At 40.0% G+C, this 27,931-nt stretch overlaps 1 protein-coding gene across 1 annotated transcript in view; it reads right to left on the bottom strand.

Annotated features, from left to right (window-relative positions):
* Window positions 1-6,800: 6,800 nt before the first annotated feature.
* nbas (NBAS subunit of NRZ tethering complex) overlaps window positions 6,801-27,931 on the bottom strand; it is a 163,972-nt gene continuing 142,841 nt past the window's right edge. Inside the window, exons 51-53 of the mRNA XM_008398001.2 lie at window positions 27,160-27,307; window positions 25,647-25,781; window positions 6,801-7,727 (exon numbers count right to left, since the gene is read on the bottom strand). Coding sequence (XP_008396223.2) covers window positions 7,452-7,727; window positions 25,647-25,781; window positions 27,160-27,307 — 559 coding nt within the window. The 3' untranslated portion in view covers window positions 6,801-7,451. The remainder of the gene's footprint in view (window positions 7,728-25,646; window positions 25,782-27,159; window positions 27,308-27,931) is intronic.

Consider the following 27,931-nt stretch of genomic DNA (forward strand, 5'->3'; position numbering starts at 1 on the left):
GTTACTGCGGGATCAGAGCTTTTGTTAAACAGCATGGCGGACACAGCATGCTGTGAACAGTTCACACCCCATGAAGCTGTACAGAAGAAAATATACATCACGACTGACATGTCCGTCCCAACCTTTCATATCATATATCCCAAATATACATTGATATAAATAACTTTTTTTGTACCTTGTAAAGCCTTGAGATTTCTGATGGGACAGTGGAAAAGATTTGTTGTGTGAAAGGAGTTGTTGAAGCTATTCAAGCCTAAAATGTCATCTCAATTCAGAGCATCTTGCAGTGAGCACAGACTATGCTAATGTCAGTGTCCACATTTCTAAATAAGACATGAATGATCAGGGGTTCGTAAAACACTAGAATGCTGAATGGGTATAATAGCACTTTGCACCAATTTGATGATTCAATAACCTAAATAACAGATTAAAAGTAATAAATATGTTTGTTGTTGAGCCCACGTCTATTTATCCAAAAATTTAGTACAATAATGAGGACAAAGATGGTTAATGTCCATTTCAGTCTGCTGGCTCTATATAACAAACTGGTAGCGATGTGTAAAAGGCCACGTAGTTCATGACTTTCACTCTAACAGGTTCCTAGAATATTTGAATGAAAAAAAACAAAAAAACTTTAAAACTACACTTCAGTTTAAATTTGGGCTGGAGTTTACCCTTTAAATGTTATTATCTACTTCTTTTTTTTGCAATTCTCCTAAGCATTTAACACAGTGGTCCCCAAACTTTTTCCTGTGAGGGCCACATAACTTTCCCCTTCTCTGGTGGGGGGCCGGCGTCAGTTTGTAACAGAAAAAGTGTTTCACCCTTTATCACCTGCGCTGCCGGAAATTGTTGACGGGGGAGGAGGGGCCGGGGGGGGGGGGGGGGGGCGTTTCTCGATTGATTTTTACCCAGAAAGCACATGGGCAAAAACCTTTAGTGAAACGGTCACTGGGACTGACTAGAATATATTCCATTGAGGGAAAGTAACTTTAACATATGTATTAAAGGCTCGTTTTGAAGTATAAGTTGCTACTTACAGGCATTGCTTCGAAGATTTCGACCTGGAATGCGGCGTTCATAACAAACACTTGCGTTCATCTGCTCTACCGCTAGCAAACAACCTTACTGATTAAATAACATAAAAGTCAAGCAGTTCCCTAAAAGTCCAACAGATGACAGCAATGCGCCATGCAAAACAAAACACCCACAGTTTACAGGACACACTTCCTGCTAAAGAGCCCCCTGGTGGTTGAAGAAAAGAAAATACAATATATGAAAAAAAAAATGTGAATGCTCTCTGGTATTGTTCAGGGGGCCGGACCAAATGTGGGCGGGCCGTAGTTTGGGGACCACTGGTTTAACACATTAAGCTCTCATTTGTGCAAAAAACTTCAGGGTTATTATTTTTTTTTTCTATTAACTGTAAATGACTTTGAGCTACCTTGTGTATAAATTGTTCTACAAACAAACTAAACACCCCCACAATTTTAAGGGCTTTTTGCACAAGTTCATCCAGGACTTCATTCATACCTGTAGGCGTTTCTGGATACTCGAATCCGACTGCTCTGTGCATACTGCATCTTCTCCTGCCTGTGTTGATTCGATTATCTTGATTACTGAAGGAGTCACCAGTTAAAACTGATTACAACCAAGCGTCGTGTCATCTTATTAGCCCACCTCAGATGAGTTGATTTTTTATGCCATTCATCACCAGAAGAAGCTACCTTTCATCACTCAAGGGTGCAAACCATCCGGCTTCAATTACTGTCTAAGACCAGTTTAATTCATTGTGAAAGGTTATTATACGTAGCAGCGGAATGGGCTGCCACTGCACAAAGCCCAGTCATCTTTATACAGTCAGTGCGGCGTAGTAGTGTAGAAAAGAAATAAATGGCACAACCCTGAAAGCAGGAGCAGAACCCTGTGAGAGTAGGGTTAAACATTAATTCTCCTGGCGAGCCGCCGACGTCTCTGTAATGCAGACGGAGCTGCAGGAACCAGGGTTATAGCTTTTGCGTCTGGCCACATATATTCACATGACCTGTAAGTGACACACGGATCGTCTCATTTTCCTCCATCTCCTCTGCAGGTAAGAGATTCATTACTCCCTTGTTTGATATATAGACCGCCCGGCCGCCCCCTTCTCCTCTGAGCGAGCTTGAAATACAGCAGCACTGCTGACAGGGTAAATACCTCCGAGCCACGTCCCTTTATTCAATTTCTCGCCTGTCGAGGATACAAGCGGCAGCAGTTTTAAATGGTGCCCGTCTAAGTGAATTACGGCTGAATACATTATGAAATCATACGTATTGTTGTTTTGGCCGCCCTGAAAGTTTTGTAGAAACAACAGACAAGTTGGACGGGGAAACATCACCGTGCAACAAGGGGGAATGTTCAACGAAACATTCAGGCTAATTATGAGTTGGTAAAAAAAAATTATAATAATATGTCACAAATGTAGCACATAAATCATAATAGAGTTTTTCCATTGGTGTAATGATTTAGCATTTAAACAGCTTTAACTACAATAATAAGATAATGATATTGAAATTAATTTATACATTAGATACATAAAAAAAAAATCCAACTGACAATATAAATATGGGTATTCTTACATGACATTCGTAATTATGAGCTGGCAGTTAACCTTAGACATAAATATTAAGTTCTAATTAACACAACATGTTAAAAGTGAAGTTAGAAATGCACTTCAGTGTTCATTATGGAATTTAAAGTTGAAGATAAATCAAAGAAATTGGCTAAAAGATGATTGTTGCACTAACTAAATAAACATACCCGAATGCCTCAAATATCACAAATAACGGTTTTACACACATATTGGGTACAAAGGGCCTTAAACATGTACATGAAAAATGACACATGTGGCCCATTCAGGGTTTATTTAGAATAATTAAAGGTAGCTCTTCATACCTGGAGGTATAAATTAGGTATAACTCAGACATTAGCATAAAACATTCTTAATTTAAATTTTATATAGTAAAAGTTGGAAAGCTATTGTTCCTTCAGATTCTTAGGTGTTTGTAGTTGCCATCAAAAGATGGTGTGTTTTCTGCATGTTTATTTTCCTCTTTATAGAAAACGTTTTAGGAATAAAATAGAAAAGTAGGAATAAAATTTAAATATTCCTAATTTCCGAAACAATTTTTTTTAATTTTGTTTTCCTAACTGTTTTGGAGCTGTTCTTAGTCCGGTATTAAGAGAGCATATATAATAAATAACCTCAATGAGCATTTTAATCCATCACAGTGACATTTTTCCAGCTCAGTCAAAATCACTCTTCACAAATGTTAGGATGCAATTTAAAATTCTCTTTCTAATGCATGTTGCTTCCACTCACAACCTTTGATACACATCACAAAAAGGTTTCTTTTGCATTTCAATATATTATAATGGCAGTAACCCAGTGTCGGAGCTCCAAAATCTGTTCATTTTATGCAAAACTCAAATTCTTCAAAGCAGATTTTTAATAGAACCCTCTTAATTAAAAAAAATACTTGTTTTTCATTAAAACCAGATTCTAACAAATTTCAGAGCCATTCCTAAGGATAATCAAAAAGCAGTAGTGCTACTCATCAGCCCTTGAAGTCAAATTGCTTTTTACACACCCAGCTAGTCTTTAAATATTAAACAGGAAACTTAATTTTACATAAACTGTCAAGCAGAAATAAAAGGAATAAATATTATAACAAAAATGTTGCTCTTGTACTCCCAGCTTCAAATATTTAAACTCCAAAATCCTTTCCCCTTCTTATAAAGCATGCAAAGCACAAATATTCATGTAAACATTTGTTGAGGGGGTTTCTGACATTTGAAATATATACATTTTTCCCTATTACAACAAATAATAAGCCTTAAAAACAAGTTCAATTTGTCCGACAGCACTCAAGGGAGGTTGGTGTTGTTCATGAATCAGAGTCAACGTTTTCTTCATCCGTTGTTGCGGTTCTTAAAAAGAACCGGTGACATACATTTGTGCATCGATTACAGGAAGCTGAACCATCAGATGGTTGCGGATGCCAATACCTTTCCAAATCTGGAGGAGTCTCTTTTGGCTCCGTCAGTAGAAACATCTTGCAAGAGTTGCTGCTCTGGGTCGTGCGGATGGTTTTCGCAGCTTCACGATTCTCTCCTGTTTGCAGTAGGAGCAAAAATTCAGCAAATGATGGAATTTCTTTTTCCGTTGTTTTACCAGAAGTTCTGTAACGAGCAACTTACTCCACCAGCCACGACAGGATACGGTCAGTAGATGAAATCTTCGCTTGCAACTGCGCCTCATTTTACAGCATGATTTAGTGCCACCTGTAAACATTGCAGATAGGTTTCTCCTCCGCATCTTAGGACGTATTCATAAGATTTGCGTCCAACACATCCCCGTTCTGGACTGCGCCGTACGCTCAGTCATCCATCTATATAAACAGTATCTATCTATAAAAAGAGTATCTTTAAAAAACACAGCTGCAAATGTGTTAGCAGCAGGTTGTTTCTGACAGCAGGCAGTGTATTTCTGCAAATGGCAGCAGGACCACTTGGACAACAAATTATCTTTCAGTCAGCTACGGCATCATTAAACAGTCAGGACATAGTGACTGTTTAATGCAAAATATGTATATGTTTTTTTTTATAAATATTACCTACTGCAGCTTTAAAAGACCATCTTTGTTTTACTGTCGCCGGAACAACGAGCGATTATTTTAAAAGTTAACACATTGTATTGACATGGTGCATCCCCACTGAAAGGGACTAACGGGAGTCCAAGGTGCATTTCTCACATCACACTGAGCTAATCAGGCAAAGTGTGCAGGAGTAATCAACTTCAAGTTGAGTCACCGCTGTGTTTCAGCATCTACGGCTCACGTGTTGCAAGCGAGGGCTCTGATTGGTCAAAAGGATGACATCAACAGAGGTGTGCAACAAACAACATCCAATCGTGTTCGACGCAAGTTCTCACGAGCCGGTTCCCGTGCGTTTTAGATCTTTGTGCTTCAGCACACCTGAAGCACATAATGGCTCATTAGTAGGTCTGTGCACAGTTTGATGACATGCTGGGAAGATAACAGTTTTAATCAGTGAGACATCTAAAGCACGCAGGACACTGGGACTTGAGGTGTGGAGGTGGACATCAACGGTTTAGACGATAAAACTTTGAATTGAGATAATCTGCATTTTGAGCTTCTTGTTCAGTGTTGTGAGATGGCATTTACCCACATAGGGAATGCTTCAGTGTTGTTTTCCTTTTTGTCACACTTAAATGTTCCAGATCGTCAAACAAATGTTAAGATTAGACAGAGATAACACTGAATAATCAAAATGAAGTTTCCAAACGATGATCGTTTGTACAAACCAATCCATCCCGAAGTGAAAAAGTAATAGCCCCATAATCCAAATGTTCCCAAAACTGATGTCACAAATTGATTTAGATCAGTTATGTCAAGTCTTCTCGGTGCTGATGCGATACAGCGGACCCGGGCCGCCACACACTACCACTACCACCATGTTGGGCCATGCTGCCATCTTGTTTTTTCTGAAACTCTGTTTTACAACATATGTACTGTATCCCACGCCTTCTGAAAAGTCCAGCTTTTGGGATCATCAATATGCTTTTTGGTTAATGTGGGATGCACCTCTGTGTTCAATCACTTTCCTATGAAACATGAACTCTGACTGTAGCTGATTCAAATCGGAACTGCAGCGCTTTCAGTCATCAACGTGCCCTTCCTTGGAGTAATTTTGGTGGAACGCTTCAACATCATTTCAAGTTTCAAGTCTCACTGTTTGCTTGTGCTCCAAACTCTTGGAAATTAGTTTGTAGCCCCTTTTTTGTTCTGCTTTTCAATGTCTTCATATCAGATGTCATTTGTACATTTGTAAGTGAATTCTTGATGATACAAAGCCATCAGGTCCAATAAATTAGGAGGCAATTATTTTTCCACATAAAACTAGCAATCTTCACTTGAAAAGCGATTTTTTTTTGTGTTCACTTTGTAAGCGTCATTTGAAACGGCGTGACAAAATAGAAATTTATTAGGAGGCAAATATTTGTAAAGCTCAAGTAGAAATGCTGAAGACAAAGAGGCAGTGAAGAAGAATCAAATCGTAAACATGTAAAAATATTCCTCACTCCCAAACTGCGAAGGCTTTTCTTTGATTAAGCGGTTTATTCTTTCATTTTGCGAACACAATGGATGAAGCTACCAGCCTGTGCTCGTTAGGAACAGGCTTTAAAAAAAAAAAAAAAAGTACTCCTCCGCTGATTTGACAAGTTAAACATTTTGGTGTAATTTTATGCCTTGCATAAAAAATTATTATTTTTTTGTCCCCTTTGAGCAATTATCCATGTTGAGAAAAGAAAAGATTTGAACGCTGTGGACGAAATCAGTTTCCCCAGCGAACAATACCTGGCCGCTTCCCCCACATCGTAAGTGCTGACCAGTGTAAACACTTCACCAAACTGCTTTAAAATAATTGTGCCACACAATGTAAAGAGCATTCAAGGGCCATGATAAATACATCATCATTGCTTGGGTCAGAGGGTTGTAATTATCCCCAGAACAATGTGAAATTGCTGCAATTATGATGCAAATGTTTTGAACGTATTCATTTGGGAAGGGTAGCAGTTTTGCAATAACCTTCCGTTTGAGAGAAAAGCGGAGTCGAGAAAAGGGTTAAGAAAGATATTTTCTTCAACAAAGCTGAGACCTCCTAATGATCTGTAGATGTGTACAGAATGTTCTTTTCAACAAAGAAACAGATGCACAAAATGAAAACACAATGCCTCATTATCATTACATGTTTCCTTTATTTCAGATCTGATAAGTGGGACGGCATGAAAACCACAATCATCTTGTATTGATTTAGCTGGAACAAATCATGCTGACAGCATTGTCATACACCCACATACATGTTTATTCCTAAAAACACACACGCGCAACGTGGGGTAGCAGTGGGGCTAATTTGTTTAGAGGAAATTAATTAGTTATTATTAGGGAGAAAACAACGGAGCAGAGGCAGGGTGTTTAACGGCGTGACGTTAAAGAGGCAAACCTGTCATGGAACAATAGGCTAATATCCACCCACCGCTCCCAGCTACCGCTCAATTACTTTATCACACAATAGGAGACGTTACACACGTAGAAATGCGAGGAGCTTGTGCGGTTTCTGATTAGTCCCTCCTGAACGCTCAGTCGTGACTGAATGACAGCTGAGAACAGGGCTGGATATTCCTGTGTGCATTTCTAGTTAAACCAATGTTTCAATATTAAAGCAATCGCCTCTCGTGCTGTTGAAACGGTTTTCTACTGATGATCCCTCAACCAAATTAGAGAACTAAATACAGATATATGGCTTGCCAGTACTTCTACACTCGCTGTCTACGTCCACCTCAGTGGTCAAAAACATCCTCTTCCTCCCGCTGCGTCGTGGCGTCTTCCTCACAGCCACTTCTTGAGCACGGACAAAGCAGAGTTGAAGGTGAACTGGGCCCGGTGAGTTCCTCTGTGAGAAAGCAGTAGGGAGCCCGCCTCTGGCCCGTGGCCCAACGCCATCAGGTCCGCGGCAGCTTTTTCCACGTCCCAGCCTCCCTCCTGCTGGTGGGACAGCATGTGGGAGCTGAGCAGGGGGTACAAGGCCGAGGAGACGCAGCCCACCAAGAGGCCCGCGTCCAGGAGCAACGAAAGCAGCTCCGTGTCGCAGGAGGAGGCCGTCTCCTGCAGGGAAAAAAAGACAGGGTCGAACAAAGTGTAAACATACATGTGATGAAAGCTAAGTGATACAAAGTTTTATTAAAAAGATGCATTCACCCCCCCTCACCCCCATTACTTTACTTGTGGGAGTTGAATGTATAGATTTTAAAAAAATATATATAGTCAAGTGTTAATGCATCTTACTGGTATTTATTTATGTGATAAACCAAGACAAATACCAGTCTGTCAATCTTTAATCTACTACAACAAATTGTGCTCAGAAATTACCTACTTAGTAAAAAGTGTTAGTATAAATACAGATGTCCTGTGGGTTGTTTGTGAAGAACTAAACACAGCAATCACACGGTGTGGCCCAAAACAACCCTATTGGGACCGTTTAGAGGAATTGGTCTTGGCATGGTCTTAAACTCTAAAGGTGTTTGTTTATGGTTAGGAACCTGATCTGAGCTCAGTTCAACCGAGCTGCAGAAAGTACGCTGCAAATCAGAGCCAAGCGCCTTCCAGGAGCCAGATATGGATCGCAATGATAGATTCGATAGAGTAAACAAACTAATAAAGGCTGCATGCCTTTCCATAAATCATAAAGCCTAATGATACTTTTAGGAGGTCCTCTCAAAATCAAGGGCACGACATCCGCTTCCTGCATTTACATTTGGTAGACCAGCCTCGGCCTCTCTTATGACTGTTGATTGTGTGAAAAGAAACCAAACCAACAGAAAAACTTACAAGTTAAACTCAACAATTGATTTGGACCGCAGTAAATGAACTTTACATGTGAAAATGTCCTTGGAGAACAATAATAACCAACAGCATCAGAAAGATCCAGGGACACAGTGAGGATGACGGAGAAAAGCTGTGAGAACAGCAAGGTTTGGCTGTAAAACAAACATCTCACTGAGCACTATTCAATCCATCATCTGAAAACAGAATGCACATGGTACATCTGCAAACCTACAAAGAGATGGTCATCAAACTAGAAAGTGAAACTGAGGACATATATAAGAAAAATAGCAGTTTTAGACTCGTACGTTTAAAACATGACAATGGGGGCAATGGGAAATATAAATAATATTGAAAATCAGGACTTATTCTGTATCCATCTTGTATTTGTTGGCCAGAAGCAAGGCACGTTCCATTCAATCTGACTGGAGCCCAAATGATTTGCAGCTGCAGTAAAAGTGATTCTAAAAAATATATTTATTTAGATGGAAGGAGTATAAATATGCACCACACTTTATAGATTTTTATTTGTGGAAAAAACAGTTCTTCCACTTCACAGTTATCTGCTGTATTATGTTGGTCTGTCACATAAAATCCACTGCTGCAGTGAGCGGTGTACGGGTTCTAAAGTTCTCTTAGATCATCTGACACTTTGTCTGGTGTGAGTAGTTGAAAATGTTTCATAAATACACTTGACCTTCACCTAAAAAATTAAAAAAAATGTTATACAGTTCAACAGTACGGATGCTTCAGGAAGGTACTGTAAAAAAAAAAAAGAAAAAAAAAAGTTGCTGGTGAAACGGAGAACATTTCTGCATCAGCAGCAGAATGTGAGAGTTGTGAGTGATTACATTGTCCCACGCTTGATGGAACCTGATGGGGTCACAGTGTCACATCACATCTTATATTGACCCTGACGCTGACCACCACCCCCCCTGGGATGAGCCTTCACACACACACACACACATGCACACACACTTCTCTTCAGTCTCTGCAGTCACTTGTGTTTTCAAGAGGAAAAGTATAAGCCCCCAAAAGGATAATTGTAAACACACAAACAGACCTCTATGTAATATTTTAATCACATCATCTGCCTCCTTACATCAGTCAATTACATGCAAATTCCACCCACTAAATGCTGCAGTGAGTGTTGTACAGGGCATGAAAAATCAAGGCTGAGTGCCGAGGGTTGAGAGGCCGTCTCTCTGCCTCTCACTGTGAGTCAGCCCTTCTCCTCTGTGACCTCTCACCTGTTTGCTCTCTCCATTATTAAGCTTGAATTCGCATTTTGCCCAGCTTCACACGCGTGCGCGGAGACAACAGCCAGTCCTTGTCCAGGTATTTTCGGAGCTGAAGTAGATCAATTATAAATGTTGGCCCCGTGTCTTATCCTGTTTTTGTGGAGATGGTGAGCGAAGCCGGATGAGTCGCTGCACCCCCCACACCCTTTCGCCTCTAAAATCTCTCATATCTGTGTGAGCCACTTTTTCTTTTTTTTTGCTACTTCTCGCTTTGAGGACGGTTCATCGTTTAAAAAAAACAAAAAAAAAAGACACAAGAGAGTTTTAAAAGGATGGCATGATGGGGTCTGAGCATTTCATAAGAGACTTCACAAACATTAAGCTGCTGTCATTGATGATGACAGAGCCCTGGTGGAAATACTGATCAAGTTTCGCTGCAGTGTTAGAAGACCTACGAAGGAGCATTAGCATTCAGGGTTTGTCTGCATTTTCAGTTCAAGTAGACCAAAAAGCGCATGGTTACTTTGGGACCGAGGGAAGACGGAGAAGACGGATAACGCTTATGGAGATATAGTTCTTTATGTCATGCATGAGTAATAATTTAATTTCTGGGCCTTCCGTTGAGAGGAACGACTGGATGAATCATGACAAGCTGGGGCGGGGGAACAGAGATGGACTACGAGGTCATTTCAACATAATGACAATTAAGAGAATGAAAGACATGAAAGAAGTGGCAGTGTGGGAAACCTATGATAAAGATAAAAGGGATGAGCCAGAGAGCAGCAGGGAAGGCATGCACTCAAAGCAGCTGGTGCATACATTTTTAAGTGTCCAGGAGCCAAAGTGAAGCTTTTCAAAAAAGACTTTCACACTTTGGATCAGACCTTTTTTCATTTTGCTGCCTGAGTCCCCCCTCCATCTCCAAATATGACAAGACATATATGAAGATGCTCTGTATGTTGACCTATTTCAAAACCTTTTATGATTATCTGGAAAAGTAATTATTTTTTTTTTACAAAATGTATAAAGATTAGAGTAGCAGAGACAGAACTTTCTGATAAAACTGAAACAAGCTTTACTCCATAGTAGTGTCCCCACAATATTCTACAGAGTGTCGATCTGCTACAATATGGCAGACCTGCTGAAAGGGTCACTAGTCTCTACCCTCTGTTTCAGAGACTTAATCTCTTCTCCGTTAACTTTCTGAACTGCCTGCCATCAGGCAAACTGTGTCACAGCCTCAAATCAGGACCACCAGACCCCCAAACAACTTTCTGCCTCAAGCTGTTAAAAACTTCAACTGCTGTTAAGACTATTAAACCAATTTAAAATCTTATTTGATTTGTAATATTTGCCCTCTGTTATAAACTCCTAAAAAAGCAGTCTGCTTTGCTTTCAGTTTACAAGGAAATGACATTAAACTGATTTAAAGATAAAAAAGGGTACATATCTGGACTATTTATTTCTAAAATGTCAAAAATTCCCTTCTCACCCTCCGTGGGTGGTCTGTTTCATCCTCTGAGCTCGGGTCCTCTACCAGAGGCCTGGGAGTTTGAGGGTTCTGCACAGTATCTTGGCTGTGCCTAGAACTGCACATTTCTGGACTGAGATGTCTGATGTTGTTCCTGGGATCTGTTTGAGCCACTGCTCCAGTTTGGGGGTGACTGCCCCGAGGGCCCCGATGACCACAGGCACCACTGTGGTCTTCACCTTCCAGGTCTTTTCCAGTTCCTCCCTGAGGCCCTGGTATTTCTCCAATTTCTCATGCTCCTTTTTCCTGATGTTGTAGTCACTTGGTATTGCTACATCCACCACAACGGCTTTCCTCTGTTCTTTATCCACCACCACAATGTCCGGTTGGTTCGCCATTACCATCTTGTCTGTCTGGATCTGGAAGTCCCACAGGATCTTAGCTCGGTCATTCTCCACCACTTTTGGGGGTGTTCCCCACTTTGATCTCGGGGCTTCCAGTCCATATTCTGCACAGATGTTCCTGTACACTATGCCCACCACTTGGTTATGTCGTTCCATGTACGCTTTCCCTGCCAGCATCTTGCACCCTGCTATTATGTGCTGGACTGTCTCAGGGGCCTCCTTGCACAACCTACACCTTGGGTCTTGTCTGGTGTGGTAGATCTGAGCCTCTATTGCTCTGGTGTTTAGGGCCTGTTCCTGGGCAGCCAGGATGAGAGCCTCTGTGCTGTCCTTGAATCCAGCTTTCTCCAGCCATTGGTAGGTTTTCCTGACATCAGCCACTTCAGTTATTTGTCGGTGGTACATCCCATGTAGGGGCTTGTCCTCCCATGATGGTACTTCCAGCACCTTGTCTTCTGTTCCCCATTGCCTGAGACATTCGCTGAGCACATCGTCCGTTGAGGCTTTGTCCTTGATGTATTTATGGATCTTGGATGTTTCATCCTGGACAGTGGCTCTCACACTCACTAGTCCTCTGCCTCCTTCCTTACGGCTCGTGTACAGTCTCAGGGTGCTGGATTTGGGGTGGTATATATATATATATATATATATATATATATATATAAAATTCCCTTCTCACCCTCCGTGGGTGGTCTGTTTCATCCTCTGAGCTCGGGTCCTCTACCAGAGGCCTGGGAGTTTGAGGGTTCTGCACAGTATCTTGGCTGTGCCTAGAACTGCACATTTCTGGACTGAGATGTCTGATGTTGTTCCTGGGATCTGTTTGAGCCACTGCTCCAGTTTGGGGGTGACTGCCCCGAGGGCCCCGATGACCACAGGCACCACTGTGGTCTTCACCTTCCAGGTCTTTTCCAGTTCCTCCCTGAGGCCCTGGTATTTCTCCAATTTCTCATGCTCCTTTTTCCTGATGTTGTAGTCACTTGATATTGCTACATCCACCACAACGGCTTTCCTCTGTTCTTTATCCACCACCACAATGTCCGGTTGGTTCGCCATTACCATCTTGTCTGTCTGGATCTGGAAGTCCCACAGGATCTTAGCTCGGTCATTCTCCACCACTTTTGGGGGTGTTCCCCACTTTGATCTCGGGGCTTCCAGTCCATATTCTACACAGATGTTCCTGTACACTATGCCCACCACTTGGTTATGTCGTTCCATGTACGCTTTCCCTGCCAGCATCTTGCACCCTGCTATTATGTGCTGGACTGTCTCAGGGGCCTCCTTGCACAACCTACACCTTGGGTCTTGTCTGGTGTGGTAGATCTGAGTCTCTATTGCTCTGGTGTTTAGGGCCTGTTCCTGGGCAGCCAGGATGAGTGCCTCTGTGCTGTCCTTGAATCCAGCTTTCTCCAGCCATTGGTAGGTTTTCCTGACATCAGCCACTTCAGTTATTTGTCGGTGGTACATCCCATGTAGGGGCTTGTCCTCCCATGATGGTACTTCCAGCACCTTGTCTTCTGTTCCCCATTGCCTGAGACATTCGCTGAGCACATCGTCCGTTGAGGCTTTGTCCTTGATGTATTTATGGATCTTGGATGTTTCATCCTGGACAGTGGCTCTCACACTCACTAGTCCTCTGCCTCCTTCCTTACGGCTCGTGTACAGTCTCAGGGTGCTGGATTTGGGGTGGTATATATATATATATATATATATATATATATATATATATATATATATATATATATAAAATTCCCTTCTCACCCTCCGTGGGTGGTCTGTTTCATCCTCTGAGCTCGGGTCCTCTACCAGAGGCCTGGGAGCTTGAGGGTTCTGCGCAGTATCTTGGCTGTGCCTAGAACTGCACATTTCTGGACTGAGATGTCTGATGTTGTTCCTGGGATCTGTTTGAGCCACTGCTCCAGTTTGGGGGTGACTGCCCCGAGGGCCTCGATGACCACAGGCACCACTGTGGTCTTCACCTTCCAGGTCTTTTCCAGTTCCTCCCTGAGGCCCTGGTATTTCTCCAATTTCTCATGCTCCTTTTTCCTGATGTTGTAGTCACTTGGTATTGCTACATATATGACGAGCGAGCCTCGTCATATATATATATATATATTGTATTACATCTCCTATTATCCAAACTTATCAGGACCATTAAAAACAAATATCAATGTCCATAATTTTTCACATCTCAAGGCAACAAATACATTTAATATGCCAAGCACAGAAAATGCAAAAATCTATAAATGACAAATAAGGAAAATATAAATATCGTAAACAGATTTCAAGACAATCCACTTATTTGAAAGAAGTGAAGTTGGGGTTATTGCTTATGAATAGTCAATAAATGCACCTGTCTGCAGTTGGCAGCAGTTTCAAAGTAGTGCAAAATTCACCAAATTTTGGGACATGATTGTCTTTATGATTCATCACCTTGTGATCCCCATTCTAAAACAGGTTGAAAGACCGACTTACTTTGTGATTTAAAGCTTCAAGCTTTGCCGTTAATTACATTTAGTAGTTACAGACCTAGATATGGAATTTTCCAACTGTCAATAAATCAAACCTCAAGGATTAAAAACCATAATAAAAAAACACCGTCAAACACATTTCACTGTTTTGCCAACGTGACGTTCATGCACGCAAACATTCAAGAAGCAGTCTGAGCTGAGCAGACGGCGGCCCAAATTATGAAGCGAACCTGCTGCTGACCCATACATAAACCAGATGCACTGCAGCTTCTGTTTTATGTAACTGACTGTAAGGTGACTCAACGTTAGCCATCAGGGAGGAGAGATGAGGGTGCCAGGGCTGCCGGTGTTTGAGACATTACACCTGCAGGGCTGGGAAGGGAACAAATTAGAGTTCCGGCACACAGAAGAATTATCACATACAGTCAGCATTGGCTGCACAAAACACAAATATTTGGAATGGAAGAGAGGGGTGGAAGTATGCATTGGTCAGGGGAAACTGTGACCAATGCAGAGAAATAAATACTAATAAAATTCTGTCTTTCTCCTACTTTTGTTTATTATGGAAGAGCTCAACAGACCTGCAGAGCAGAAAGCCAGTAGGGGCTTCAAACAGTATGTTCACCAACACACACACACACACACACACATCCCTATACCTCCCAGGCTATTACAGTTTGACGGTGTCAAGAGAGACAGCCGATTTGAGTCTTAGAGCCAGCTGGATTGACAGCTGAGCTGAAAATAGATGTGAAGAAGCATGTGAGAAATGGAGGGCTGGAGTGGAATCTTGATATTAGAGCGCCACAGATAACTTTGTGTCCTTCTAGCAGCATGAAAAGCTCTGTCACATTTCAGGCACGAGTGTTAATCCAGCATTCTCACCTCCTGGATAAGTATGCAGCATCAGACTGCTGAGGGTAATGACGAGGCTCGCTTTGCCCCGGTACGCTACAGCTAAATTCTATATACAGGAACCAACAGTGAAGTTAAAAAAAAAAAAAAAAAAAAACATTTCACCTTGGAGGCTGTAGTCAGAATATTATGATGCAGTTTTTCCGTGACGGAAAAGCTTGAACCGTTCAGCACTTTGTTGCAAGAATTATTACAACATGTCTTTTTTGTTTTTATATTTGTTAACATTTCAGCTGCACTGTAATGTTTTTCTTTCTAGGTTATTAGGATCACTGCCTCCTATCTGTGGAATAACTCGGTCAACTTTTTGCTACCTTTGATGTCGAAATATTTGTGGAATTATTTGAGGGAGTGATGCCAACATTCACTATGAACTTACTCGAAAACATTTGTCATTTAAACGAGACTGCAGTTCAACCCCTGCAAAATAGCATTGTGAATACAAACTCTTTGGTAAATGAAAAACATTTAATTTACCTTCAACAAACTATAGCTAACATACTTTTACTTTGTTCAAACTTAAGAAAAGATTCACTAGAGCACAAACTAAGTGCCTAATTGGGCAATTATTTTGCTATTATGTAGCTCCAAACAATAATTTGAAAAAATAAGCCCTGTGTGATTTTATTCAAGTCAGGGTGGCAATTTCCTGACACCAGTGGTCCATTTACACTCGGGCTTTAATGCACCGGAAACGAAAAAATATGACGGCCAGTTAATTTCACCCGACCTTCCACAACAATGGCTTTTTTTTTTCTTTAAGTGAACTTGTGCCCTTTTCACACATCACCTCTTTGCATCTGGCCTCACAGGCGGTTCCGTCTATTGGTGTCATGTGTGGAATTACAGAGGCAGAATGAGAGGTTGAAAATGACCTGGAGCTGATAATCCTCTGTGTCGGCAATCAGGGTAGGTAGTCACATAATTGAGATGCCCTGTGTCGGTAATGCAGAGGACGGTGTGATATTTTGTGGATGCAGGGTTGTTTACTGTAAATTAGAGATGCAGCGATCAGAATTATTTTTGGCAGATTTCTGATCTTTGGTTTCTACTGTGCTTTGAACCTGCCAGCACCAATTTTAGTCAAATTGTATTTCTAAGAACTCTATGAAAAAAATATAACAGCAGCGTGGAGCATCTTTAATTATTTAAAATAAAAGAGAAAACCTAGAGTTGATGGGAAGTGTTGATCAATAAAAGTGAAAATGCTTGTTTGAACCGATAGGTTTTCAGCCATGATTTAAAAAGCTGATGAGCGAGTTCTTTGGAGTGAGTAGGGCAAATCAATTATTCCTCAGTACGAAGGAATCATATGTTGAAGCAGGTAAACTATTTGTTAGGTACATTAGACCATCATATATAAGTTGTAGATGACCAGAATTGACTTGGTTTCTTTTCAGGAGATGCATTAATTCAAGTTATAGCAACATCAGTGGAGTCAACAGCTTCGATCAAGGAAATTGGCTCCTTGCTGCAAACTGCAATTTAATTTCTGCCTATTCAGCCGCAGTGTAGGGGAACCTTATGCATCTGAACAACAGAGATGAGGCCGTCTCAAACAGCTGGCATGGCTCCCATGGCTGAGGGAGGACTGTGACATTCCTGACCTGTCAGCCAATTCCCGCGGAAACGCTCGTTTGCAAAGAATCCCAGCATAATGAGAAATTGAACAAGAACCGGTAGCGCACAGCTACTTTTAGTTTTCTACAGTGTTAATGCTGTGGGCAGTTCCACACAGAGCTCCAGGATGATTTCTCTGGGTTATCTGAAGAGGCGAATAAGCTACTCGTCATCGTCTGGCAGCAAATCAGTCTGATCTCTGAACAGGCGCTACCCCCTCTGAGTCCTTACAGTTGGCGATGTCCTCCAGCAGTACCAACGCCGTCTCCACTATTATGCACACCTTTGCACATATAGTTCATGTACATGTGTGATTTTCTACACCTTGTCCAACTTAAGATTCCTCAAACCGCACCTGGTTGGAGTTCATTTGCTGATCCAAATCTGTTTTACTTTTCTTTTTTTTGAAAAGTGTCCCAATTAGCGTGCATTTTGTGCGCATTAACACAGTCTGTTACTCATTTAAATCTACATGTGACAAAATTGGAAGAAATTTATTATTTAGATTCAAATTAAGCTTTCCCTTTTTTTTAAAAGCGTGTTACATTAATGTGTGAGGCTAAGTGTGGTTCATTTTGAAACTTTAAGTTTAAAAATTGAATGAAATAAAAAAACTTGAACTGAAGAGATAAATTAGGATAGTTATAAAAAATTTGAAGTGTGTTAAAAAAATTCCACAAGCCTAAATTTAGGTTTGCTCTACAGCTAGACATTTAGTTGGCTTCAGGTTATGTGCTTTCGCTCCTCGACCCTATCCTGTGTTGAGCTTTTTCCTCACAGAAAATAAGCAAACACATTTTCTTTGTGTTTGCAGATACCCATGCAGTACCATGGGTATCTGGCACTGCAAACACCAATTTGTTTTTTGTTTTTTTCCTGAGGCCTCTTTAACTGAAAGGTTACAATTAGTCCAAGCAAATAATGTCAAAAAAACAGGTTCTTTTTATAAGTATTTCTTGTTACCGTTATTATCTTGTCTAGTTAGCTGTGTCTTCGATATTTCATTTAAAATAGCTGCTCGTCTTTCTTGTTAAACTTGAAGAATAGCAATTTCCCATCACTGCAATCTTGACAACAAACGGTTAGAAAACATACTGCATGACACAAATTATTATAATTTTTTTTCGTCCAATGTTTGCACACTTTTACAGACAATTTCCTGAAGTCTTAGTCCATAGGACGAGGAGGGAGAGGAGACGAGAATAAGAAAGAATAAAAGGATGGCAAAAAGAAGGGAGGAGAAAAAAGAAACGGTGCAACATTTAGTAAATGAGATAGAGAATGTTGTGTGGAATAAGAAATGTTGACACAAACGTATATAATTTTTAAAAAACTTAATCAAATTCCATACTTTTTCAGAGATTTCCAGACTAAGAAGTAATTCTGGTTTATGTAAAAGGAATGAGAGAATCAGTTGGTAACTAGCTTCCTAATGGCGTTTTACATTTTATTAATAACTATTTTAACCCCAACCCTTAGTGACTTGAAATTTTCAGGTCACTTTCATAATGTCAGAAAGTGAGATTCAGTCGTACAATATTCACAGAGTCCTTAGTAGCAGGAATGTTGTTCTTCACCATCCTGTTGAGCTCTAATATCTAAAGGATGACTGTCACATCACTCTTTAACTTGAAACTACTTCTATAAAATCTGAAGAGTGTTTTCTGGTCTCTTCGTGTTTTTCCACAGAAATCTTTTCAGCTCTGCGCCTGATGAACAAATCAATAGAGACTAAATCTAATTGAGAAGGGAATAGATCCATCATGCCCTTCTTTCCTTGTCAGGGGGTCAACAACCTTGAGAACATGAAAACCTGCCCTGAGCTGTACATGTTCGGTGCACAGGTGTTCTTGTCAGGTCGAAAGACCCTCTAAATCTCCTCAAAGGCCTCCAACAGCACGCAGCGTGCTTCTTCAAAGAGTTGGAAAAACAAGAAGCATCTTCTAACTCCTGCGAATTTGCTTATACTCACAGCCGGCGTTCACTTTGAGTGAACAAACAATCAGCATGACAAGACGACTGGGCATATCAAACTACAGCTATAAGACGACCAATCCCCCTCCCGATCGCTCTTGTTTTCAGCTTCTCATCTCTAGCCACCGCTTCTCATCAGACAGCCAAGGTTGTCTCTCCTGTTTATTTTCAAAAGCCTCTAAATAGGACCTGAAATGCCTGGTCAGTATTTTGCATGCCTGTTTTCAATTCGCGCTCAGCGCGACACTCATTTCCTGTGTACGTCTTGGTTGGCTCTCTACCTCCTTGAGCTAAATCCAGCTGAGAGCTTAATTGGGAGTACCGAACACGTACAATGCTTAATACATTATGCATGGCCAAACCTTCTTTTATCATTTAAATCATAAAGCTCCTTTGGAATGCCAGACAACACACAACCATCTCCTTTTCTCCTCCTCTCATCCTTTTCTGTCCCTCCTCAGGCTCTGCTTCCCTTCCCTTCACTCTGCCTGTCCCTGGGCTTTAGCGGTACATCAAACTGAAGAGTGCACACACACACACACGCACACGCACACACACGCACACACACGCACACACACACACACACACACGCACAAACACCCAAACACCAAACACCATCTTGCTTACAGCAAAACGTGATTAAAAGTGACAGAAGAAGAGGTTGCAAAGCCCCCCAAAAAAATAAAAATAAGCAGGTTGTGACGCAGCTGAACAAACACAAGCATGCACATTCAGGGATCAACCCGTTGAGTCGTAAGCAAACAGAACTAGCTTAATAGGTCCAATATGGGACCAAAGCTGCAAATAAGCTAATTTAAACAAGCAATTAAACACATAATCACTCAGCCAAGCACATGCATGCACTCGCCTGATGCCTTTACTTGAGAAAGCAGGAGGAGAACAGACTTTCTGGTTCTTTGGACAGACCTTTTTGTTAGCTTGACAACAAAGTCTCACATGAGGTGCACATTAAAAAGCAAGTGAGAAAAGCAAAACGGGAGCAGACAAGGGAGGAGAAGAGGCAATTAAGTTGTGAATTGACCGTTCCCTAAGTCACAACAGGCCAGTCAGTGATGGAAACATAAGTAGGCCCAGGGAGCATTCTTGTTGCAATAGATTAAATGATGTGTTTATCTTCATGCTGCCGAGTTTCTCTATTGAATTTGAGGGAATTGTTGAACTCTGGCAGCCTTCGTCATCATGGTGGTGTGTCAGGTTTCAGTGGCAGCCTCACTCTTCATCCTAAATGCATTCAGTGCAGAGGCACTGTTAAAATATCCGACTGGAATATTTATACCCAGAAAATGAAAACTAGCAGCTTTAAAAAAAAAAGATCAAGAGAATAATTAAAAGTCCACATTACTCTTGTAACACAAGTTAATTGTTAGTAATGTAACAAATTGCTCTTGTAAGAGTCTAGTATCTTCATTTCAGGTTGTATATTATATATTGTCTTATTGCGGGGCAATTTCAAGTTAGGTGGTCCGTGAGCTTTAGTTAAATGGATTAAGTGGTCCTCTACCTGGAAAAGTTTGAGAAACACTGATTTGGACTCATGTAAAATCTGACTTTTGAATTGAAAATATATTTGTCAAGAAAAAAAAAAGAACAATGTGACATTTTTAGGAAAATCTAACGTTCAGAGACAACAACTCAAAATCTGATCAAAACATCTAAATTCGCAAACAAATTTCACAACCTCTTGCCAGCACACTAAAGTTTGAACAAAACAGTACTTTTACTAATAAGAGGACTCGTTGATTCAGTCTTCTATTTATCAGATTAGCTATGTTTACTAAGATAAGGTGGCATAAGAATTACCTTTTAATGCAGGTCTGGTTTTGTTTTATTTTTTTATTTTTTTTTTTCCCGAAAGACTGTGGCTATTTTTAGACTGTAAGGCTGGGGAATCTGTTACTGTTATCGTAAACTCCATCACTACAATACACAAATGGCCACCTTAAGCAATACCAAACTAAATGTAACGGTAGACGAAGAAAGGAACTGGAAATTGAACATTCGTCTAAGTTTTATATAATGCCTTAGCTCCTTCACACTAGCAAGATGGCTCTCATCAAACCTTTAGATTAGTTTCCCATTAGGCTAGACTTGCTTCCCTCTTCAGGAGCTCCACTTTTCTCCTCCACAGCTATACATCATCTCTAAAAATGAGCAGGGGGAGGAAGAGCAGAAAATAAAGACACTATGCCACACTGCTCTGAAAGCTGTGAAAGCTTTTGCTGCCAAACAAGAGAAATAAAGGAGAACACTGCATTTTTCTGCATTAAGAATCCACTCCAATTCTCATTACTTGCTCTGCTACCTCTTTGTCTCCCTTTAGAAAACATCATGTCATAATCCCACTCCTCTCTTCCCTTCCTAAGTCCTCGAGCACATACTGTGTTGTCCCCTTCCATGGCAGAGCAAAGCTATTTACCAGTTACACAGCACCATCACAGCTAATGTAAACCTGAAGCAAAATTTACACACATGCCATGCCACTTTTCTGAATTATAATTAAAAAATAATCTTCATAAAAAATGTTATTTAATCATAATCTGAGGAATATATCAGTATTCTAAAAATTAATGGTGAGGAAAATTGTAACTGCTGACATCAGACACTGAACAGAGGCAGGAAAAAAATGTGCTTGAAGATAAAGGCTGCCAATCACTCCTAGCCGCATGCGATTTTCGTGCAGTGCTGTGTTGATAAAGTGCTGTGTTGATAAATCCATTGTGCACTGCAGCCAGACACAACTTCAGGCTTGTTAACGTCACAATAAATTATGACTGACATTTAGGAAACCCTTCATGTTTTGATTCTGACTGGTATGATGAATTGAAGCAAATTTTTGTAAAAGAGCAATCCTTAATGAAAAGACTTGAACTAACCGAAAGGTAAAAATGGTCAATTAACAGTTAAGCGCCTCTTGCTGTATTTCTAACTGACCAGACTGAGCCAAAAATCAATCACGTCTGATCCTGAGATACTGATCTGCTAATGGCTGCTGCACAGTGGCCGTTGACAAGCTGGGGCTATTTGTAGATCTGATAAAACAGCCCAGAGTAGTGTCCTCCCCTGTGAGCTTGAATTACAGCAAAATAAAAAGGAAAAAAGGGGAAGTAAACAAGTCAGATAAGAATAGAAAATACAAGGAAAATCATAAACAGATTTTTATCATCGTCACATTATTTATCTCACAAATGTTTTTGATTAGCAGTAAGGCTACGAGCAACCCAGAGTCATTCGATTTAGTTAAGTCTAATTATGTAGCACCGATTTACAACCTCTGCCATATAAAGATATTTTACAAGACAAACAATTCTCAGCAATCTCCAGTTACACAGTATACAATTTTGTCAAATTCAAATCAATCCATTGATACTTTTCCATTCAGATACTGTTACTCAATTTAATCCAAATTATAATAAAAACGTAAAAGGTTATGTTTTTGAATAACCCCAGCTAATTAAAGTCACTGAATCAATATAGACACACTAAGCTGGGATATCTTCCTATGGAAAGGAAAAAATAAAAATGAGAGATGGTGAAATAAAATTTGAAGAACGGTTGAATGAAGAGCCGATGAACAAAAAAAGGAGAGTGGAAAAGTGGTCGGTACATCCTCCAGGCCTTAGGGCCTTTAGAAACATAACTACAGCGATGGCTGGGGGAAACTCAAGTCACTTTAACTACTATAAAAAAGTTTTAAGCCTCAAAACAGACATGATGACAAAAAATGGGAGCTAGTGTTTGGAGAGGAGGCCTAAGAAAACAGCAGATTATTACAAGAAATACAACTTACAATTTTAGTCTGAATAGTGAAACTGTTACACTCCATATCTATTTGCAGTCAGCAATTGCCTTCACTCAGGCAAGTTCTCTGTATAGGAAAGTTTTATCTATCCAAAGCAATCACTAGAGAAAGGCGCACAACTTAAAAAACTCCAAAACTCCTTATCAGAGCTGTTGCCCCTGCTCATGGGTCTAAATAGCAGACCACTAGAAATCAGCTACTAAAACTAAGGCAAAGGCAGAGAGAGGAAGAGGACGTTCACATCATCATTTCCATCAATCATAATGGGCAACATGAGCCCTGACACAAACTCAGCAAGAGGATACAGAATGCAGTATAATGTGCTTTACAGAGACATGGCTACAGGATTATATCCCCTACTCAAACATCGTTCTGTCAGGCTTTCTGACTACATGAGCAAAAAGAAATTTAAAGAGTAGCAGGAAAAGGATAGGAGGTGGATTAGCATTGCTTGTGAGCATTAGATTATTATCCAGGACATATTACTCTGCAGTCCAGTCATTGAACTCTTGACAGTAAGTTTCCATTCATATCATTTACCAAGAGTTTTCACCAGTATTGTTTTGGAAACTGCTTTTATTCCAACCTCACTTGTTGCCCACAACGGATGTGAAGTCTCCAGTTACATTGTTGCTAAGAAAAGCAGCGTGATCTCAGATGGAGGGTTCTTCAAATTCACTGTAAGACAGACTGCAGCAGGAGAACCTTGTTGCCCATATTAAGCAGCATCTACAGCGACTCTTTGAAGAACCTTGAATAATATGAGTTAGAGCAACATTGAATTTCCTTTTGGAATAAAAGCATTTCTGAATTAAATTTGAATCAAAACCGGTAAGTCAGCGTATCCTAAACTCAGGGTCAGTCCAGGTGCCAAAAAAAAAAAAAAAGTTTGGTTCTGCAGCTATAGCTTTATTACTTTTCTACCATTTTCTTCCGCAAATTAGGAATAACCAAGCTTGGCATACTTTTATCGAACTACTTCTTTTGCCATAAGCACATTTATCCAAATGGAGAATTTGCTGTTTCCTACACTCTCTTTCTGCCAGGAAAACCTGTGTAATTACATCCTAGACAATGAGCTACCTGGCACCAAACTAGGTAAATACATCTGCCTGATGCATTTAGATTTGCTCTTACCCTTCATTTATGATACTTTTTAAAATCTTTATTTATAAAGGAGAAATATTTTTTCTACCATGTATAGAAAATACTGGAATAAACACAAGCAATGACGGTAGAAAGCAATACTTTCCTCACAGATTGGTTCTGATTTTGCGTTTATGTCACACGTTTCAGATCATTAAAAAATGATCAGACAAAGATAACCTGTATAAATATATAATGTAGTTTTGAACTGATTACTTAATTTAATAAAACAAAGGAAGAAAGGTTATCAAACACATCCAGTTAGTTTTGGATAGCGTTTTTTTCTCCCCTCCATTTTAACCAAACCTAGCATTTGAAAACTGCTGTTTCAATTAACTGAGGTGATGTTTGTCATTTATAAAAATTAGTTGAATGATTTGAAACATTTAAGTGTGACATTATAGCATAAACAAAATATGTAGGCACACACACTTTTTCATAGTACTGTGTGCCACAAGTCAGACACAAACACCACTGTGTCCATGATAATCAGGCACTCACTTTGTGTTGCTATTGGTTAAAGAAAACCAATATAATGACTCCACAAGAACAATGAGTGTGACTTAATTAATTACACATATGCCCATCTCAACACCTCCTTCCCGTCGCCCGTCCTTATTCTCACTCCCACTTTAAAACCAGATTTTTTTTCTAAACTCGTATTGTTTCTTTCACACTAAACTCGTAGTATGGGGAGTGTGTAAACTCGCTCAGTTCTTGTCTTATGTCACTGCGGGGTAAAAGCAGGTCTAACGAAATAGGGGCTTGATCTTTTCATTTAATACAGACTTAGTCAGTTAATTTTGAGGCTTTTTCTTATCTGATGTAGGAATAAAGCGAGGGTCCACAGAGTCTAAGAGGCCTTCTTTATGACAACTGCTTATCTGATTGGAGGAACTGTGGAGAGCACGTTCTTAAAAGATTACATCCTTATCTGAGCATGGATTCTCAAAATGTAAAACATAGGCAAATGGAAGAAGACTGCTTTATATAAATGTTAAGACTGATCTTTTTGGAATGTATCCCAAGGATGCTTTAAAAAAAAAAGAACAGAAAGGCCATGTGTTCGACTCCTCAGGATGTTCCATCTGGAATCTTACGACAACTTTATTTCTGCAAGAAATAATCTATTTTATTTTGCTGATGCACAACTGTGGTGTATGAAGACTTTCCAAAAGGCTCAGCCTTCAAGTAAAGAACAGCATGCATCTTGGATTTAAAAACATTGACTGTGCTTTCAAAGCGAACCTCTCAGCATCGATTCCATAATTTCTGGACTGTAAGCCACTATACCTTTTTCACTTGCTTTTGGCACTGCAATGTGGCTGATATATGACTTTTTACCAACGGGTTTTAAAATGCTGATGAAGAGGACAGCACAAGCTCAAAAGCAAATTTGTCTCAGACACAGAGGAAGTGTGTGTGAGGCTATTCAGTTCTGAGATTTAAAAAGACAACTTTAGTGTTTATAATGCGCAGGAGGAAGATGAATTTAATGATCGATGATTTTTCCTGGAAGTTTTTTTTTTTTTTGGTGCAACACTAAATTAAACAAATCTGACAAAATGCTTCCCAAGTGGCTATAATTAGCCAGGATTTTATAATAGCACCCAATATGTGGATTAAATAGACCAAATCATTGCAGAATGACTATGTGTGGGCCAACCAACTTTTTCATCAAGGTGTGAAAAATGTTTTCAAAAAAGAACCAGTCAAGCATAAACCAAAATTATATTAAGCTCATAATATAATTCTCACATCTAACTGTGGAGAACCTTTGGATTATTTTTCAAAAGAATATAATTGGTGTACAAAAAAACTAATCGACTAAATTGGGATTTTCTTTTGTCAGTTTCAGTCTCCGTTTCAACACAGCATGTGGAATTTTTCTGCATTTTCATAAGGCTACAAACCAAAAACATCTGGGCTCTGACAGATGGCTGAGGGAACCAAAAAAATCTGAAACACCATCTTGGGTTTAGTGAAGCTGTAAAATAGTGCCATTTTCAAAGTGCATAATTAATTGAATACTTATCAAAAATGCATTCAAAACTACTCTTTATGCAGCGCAGACAGCTTAGTCTGAACTTGAACACGAGATGCTGCAGATTTATTTATTTATTTTTACAGCGACACTTACTGCGCTCATGCCGTTGATCTGATCCAGAGTCAGCTGCAGCAGCTGCTCGTCGCCGCTCTCGGCCATTAGCTTCAGTGCGGGCTGCTGGAGGCTCGGCTGACTGTGGAGCAGCAGGTGTGCTATTTGTCGGATACACTGACGGAGGAGAGAAAGAGGACGGATGAATGGGCAGAGAGAGGGTGATGTGCGAGATGAGTTTGGTAAGACAGCAGCATAAAAGCGAGGAAAAGAGGACAAAAGACGGGGGAGAAAAGAGGAGAAACAGTGAAGGTTAATCAGCGGTGCTTATACTGTACAGCGATAAAGGTTTACGCGCAAACAGATGTGTGCTGCAGACATTGGCTCCTGTTGCAGTCCCATCCTGTAATGTATGGATAACACAATGCAATCTGACTCCCTCATGCTTCGGCGGTTTCATTTCAGCAGATTCAAATTAAAGCCGTTCAGAACAGAGTAAAAGGCCTCCATCTGCACCTCCCCACCCCTCCTTCCCACGGTAATATCAGACAGCCAGGCTGACACTAGCCTATTCACACTGAATAGCATTAGCGCTAAACTAATATCACAGTCAGCTGGCCTTAGACATACAGAATGACCGGCTGAATGATTGGCTTGATCCTTGCATAGTGCTCAGCAGGGCACAAATAGCATTAGGGAACGTCGGATGTCAAGGGTTTCTGGTGAATATATGCTTTGCAAAAACAACAGAGCTGATGTTAACACGTTACACGTCTAATAGCTTAAGGCTCCTGTATTAAAATGCAGGCTAAAAATGCAGGTGTTGCAGCGTAGTTTGCCTGAATTTAAACAAACTTAGGGCAACCCTAAGATGAAAAAAAAAAAAGAATGAAAATGTGTTGAAGTCACATTCATTACGCTTCACTAAGTTGCAGGGGTGACAAGCATTTCAAGAGATCAGGTCCTGGATTTATAATTTTACAGAACAAAATAAATAAAAAAAACATTATGTAATGATTTATCTCAGAGAGTTGAAAATTATACATTTTATGTTATTGTACAACCCTTGAACGTTCCCACAGTTCTTCATGTTACATCCACAAACTTTAATCTGTTTTAATGGGATTTTATGTGAAAGACCAGATCAAAAAATTTGCATAATTGCAAACTGAAATGGTATAATAACTCTGGAGGAGCTACAGAAATCCACAGCTTAGCTGGAAGTATACTGTTCCTTTCACTTTATCATTATGCACTACTTTGTTAATATGACATATAGAATCCCACTAAAGCACATAGAAACTTGCGATTGCAAAATTAATGTGAAAAAAGATTGATTATTTCTGCAAGGTCTTAAAAAAGCAGTGGTCTCAACACGGGTGTACATGGCAATACAGCCCATTTCCATATTTCTTTGATGCAGGAAATCATACAACATTGTTATGCCATTTCCTTCAACATTATCTGCTGCTACTGTCAAGTCTGGGCAACTATAGGAAAATGGAAACCATAAACAACAACAACAAAAAAATAGTGCATCATTTTGGCCTGTTACCTGCACAGGGAGCTTGTGTTTGGTCTTGTAAAGAGACCTCACCATGGAGACCAACTCCTGACCCAAGTCTAATGCGCCCTCTGAGGCTTGGCAGCGGGTCAGCAGAGCTGAGGTCAGCATCACCCAGGGGTTGCGCTCTGACTGGGCCCTGCAGACAAAAAGAAGCAGATGAATGTATTGTGTGCAGTATTATACCCACAAGCTTGTGTTTTCTATAAACAATATTGCAATAATTTAAAAGCTTGATTAAAAAGGCAAGCATAGAAATGAAAAAAAAGCATATTTTGCTGCAGCTCAAATAGCATTATTAAAATGCCAGTCCTAACAAGACATAGCTAAAAAAAAAAGAACATTTTCAAAAAGCCCATTACAGGAGAACATAGCTTTTGAATTTTCTTCTTAGAAAAGGACAGGGAAAAACAAAACAGACTTGAGTGTACCTCTTTTGAATTAAAAATTAAAAATAAGAACAGGGCATCTTTTTTAACAAGAGAAAATGAATAAATACAATTTTAAGATTTTTTTTTTGTTAATTACATTTCTAAAATCTAAAATTAGTGTCTCTTTGTGGACTGACAAAACCTAAAAATCGTAAAAGCACTTTTTACTTCAGCTCATACTGTATGTACGATCCCCAGCAGTGATCCAGTGTTTTTGTTTTTGACTAACTGTATGAAATACTGAGTTTTGTGAAAAAGGTATGTTGATGGCTTTTCAGTTTGCTGCACTTTCTGTTAAGATGCTGCTTGATGTTATTGTGCTTTTAGCCTTA

This window comes from Poecilia reticulata, chromosome 21 (assembly GCF_904066995.2).
Source record: "Poecilia reticulata chromosome 21, P_reticulata-male-v2, whole genome shotgun sequence".
NCBI lineage: Eukaryota > Metazoa > Chordata > Actinopteri > Cyprinodontiformes > Poeciliidae > Poecilia > Poecilia reticulata.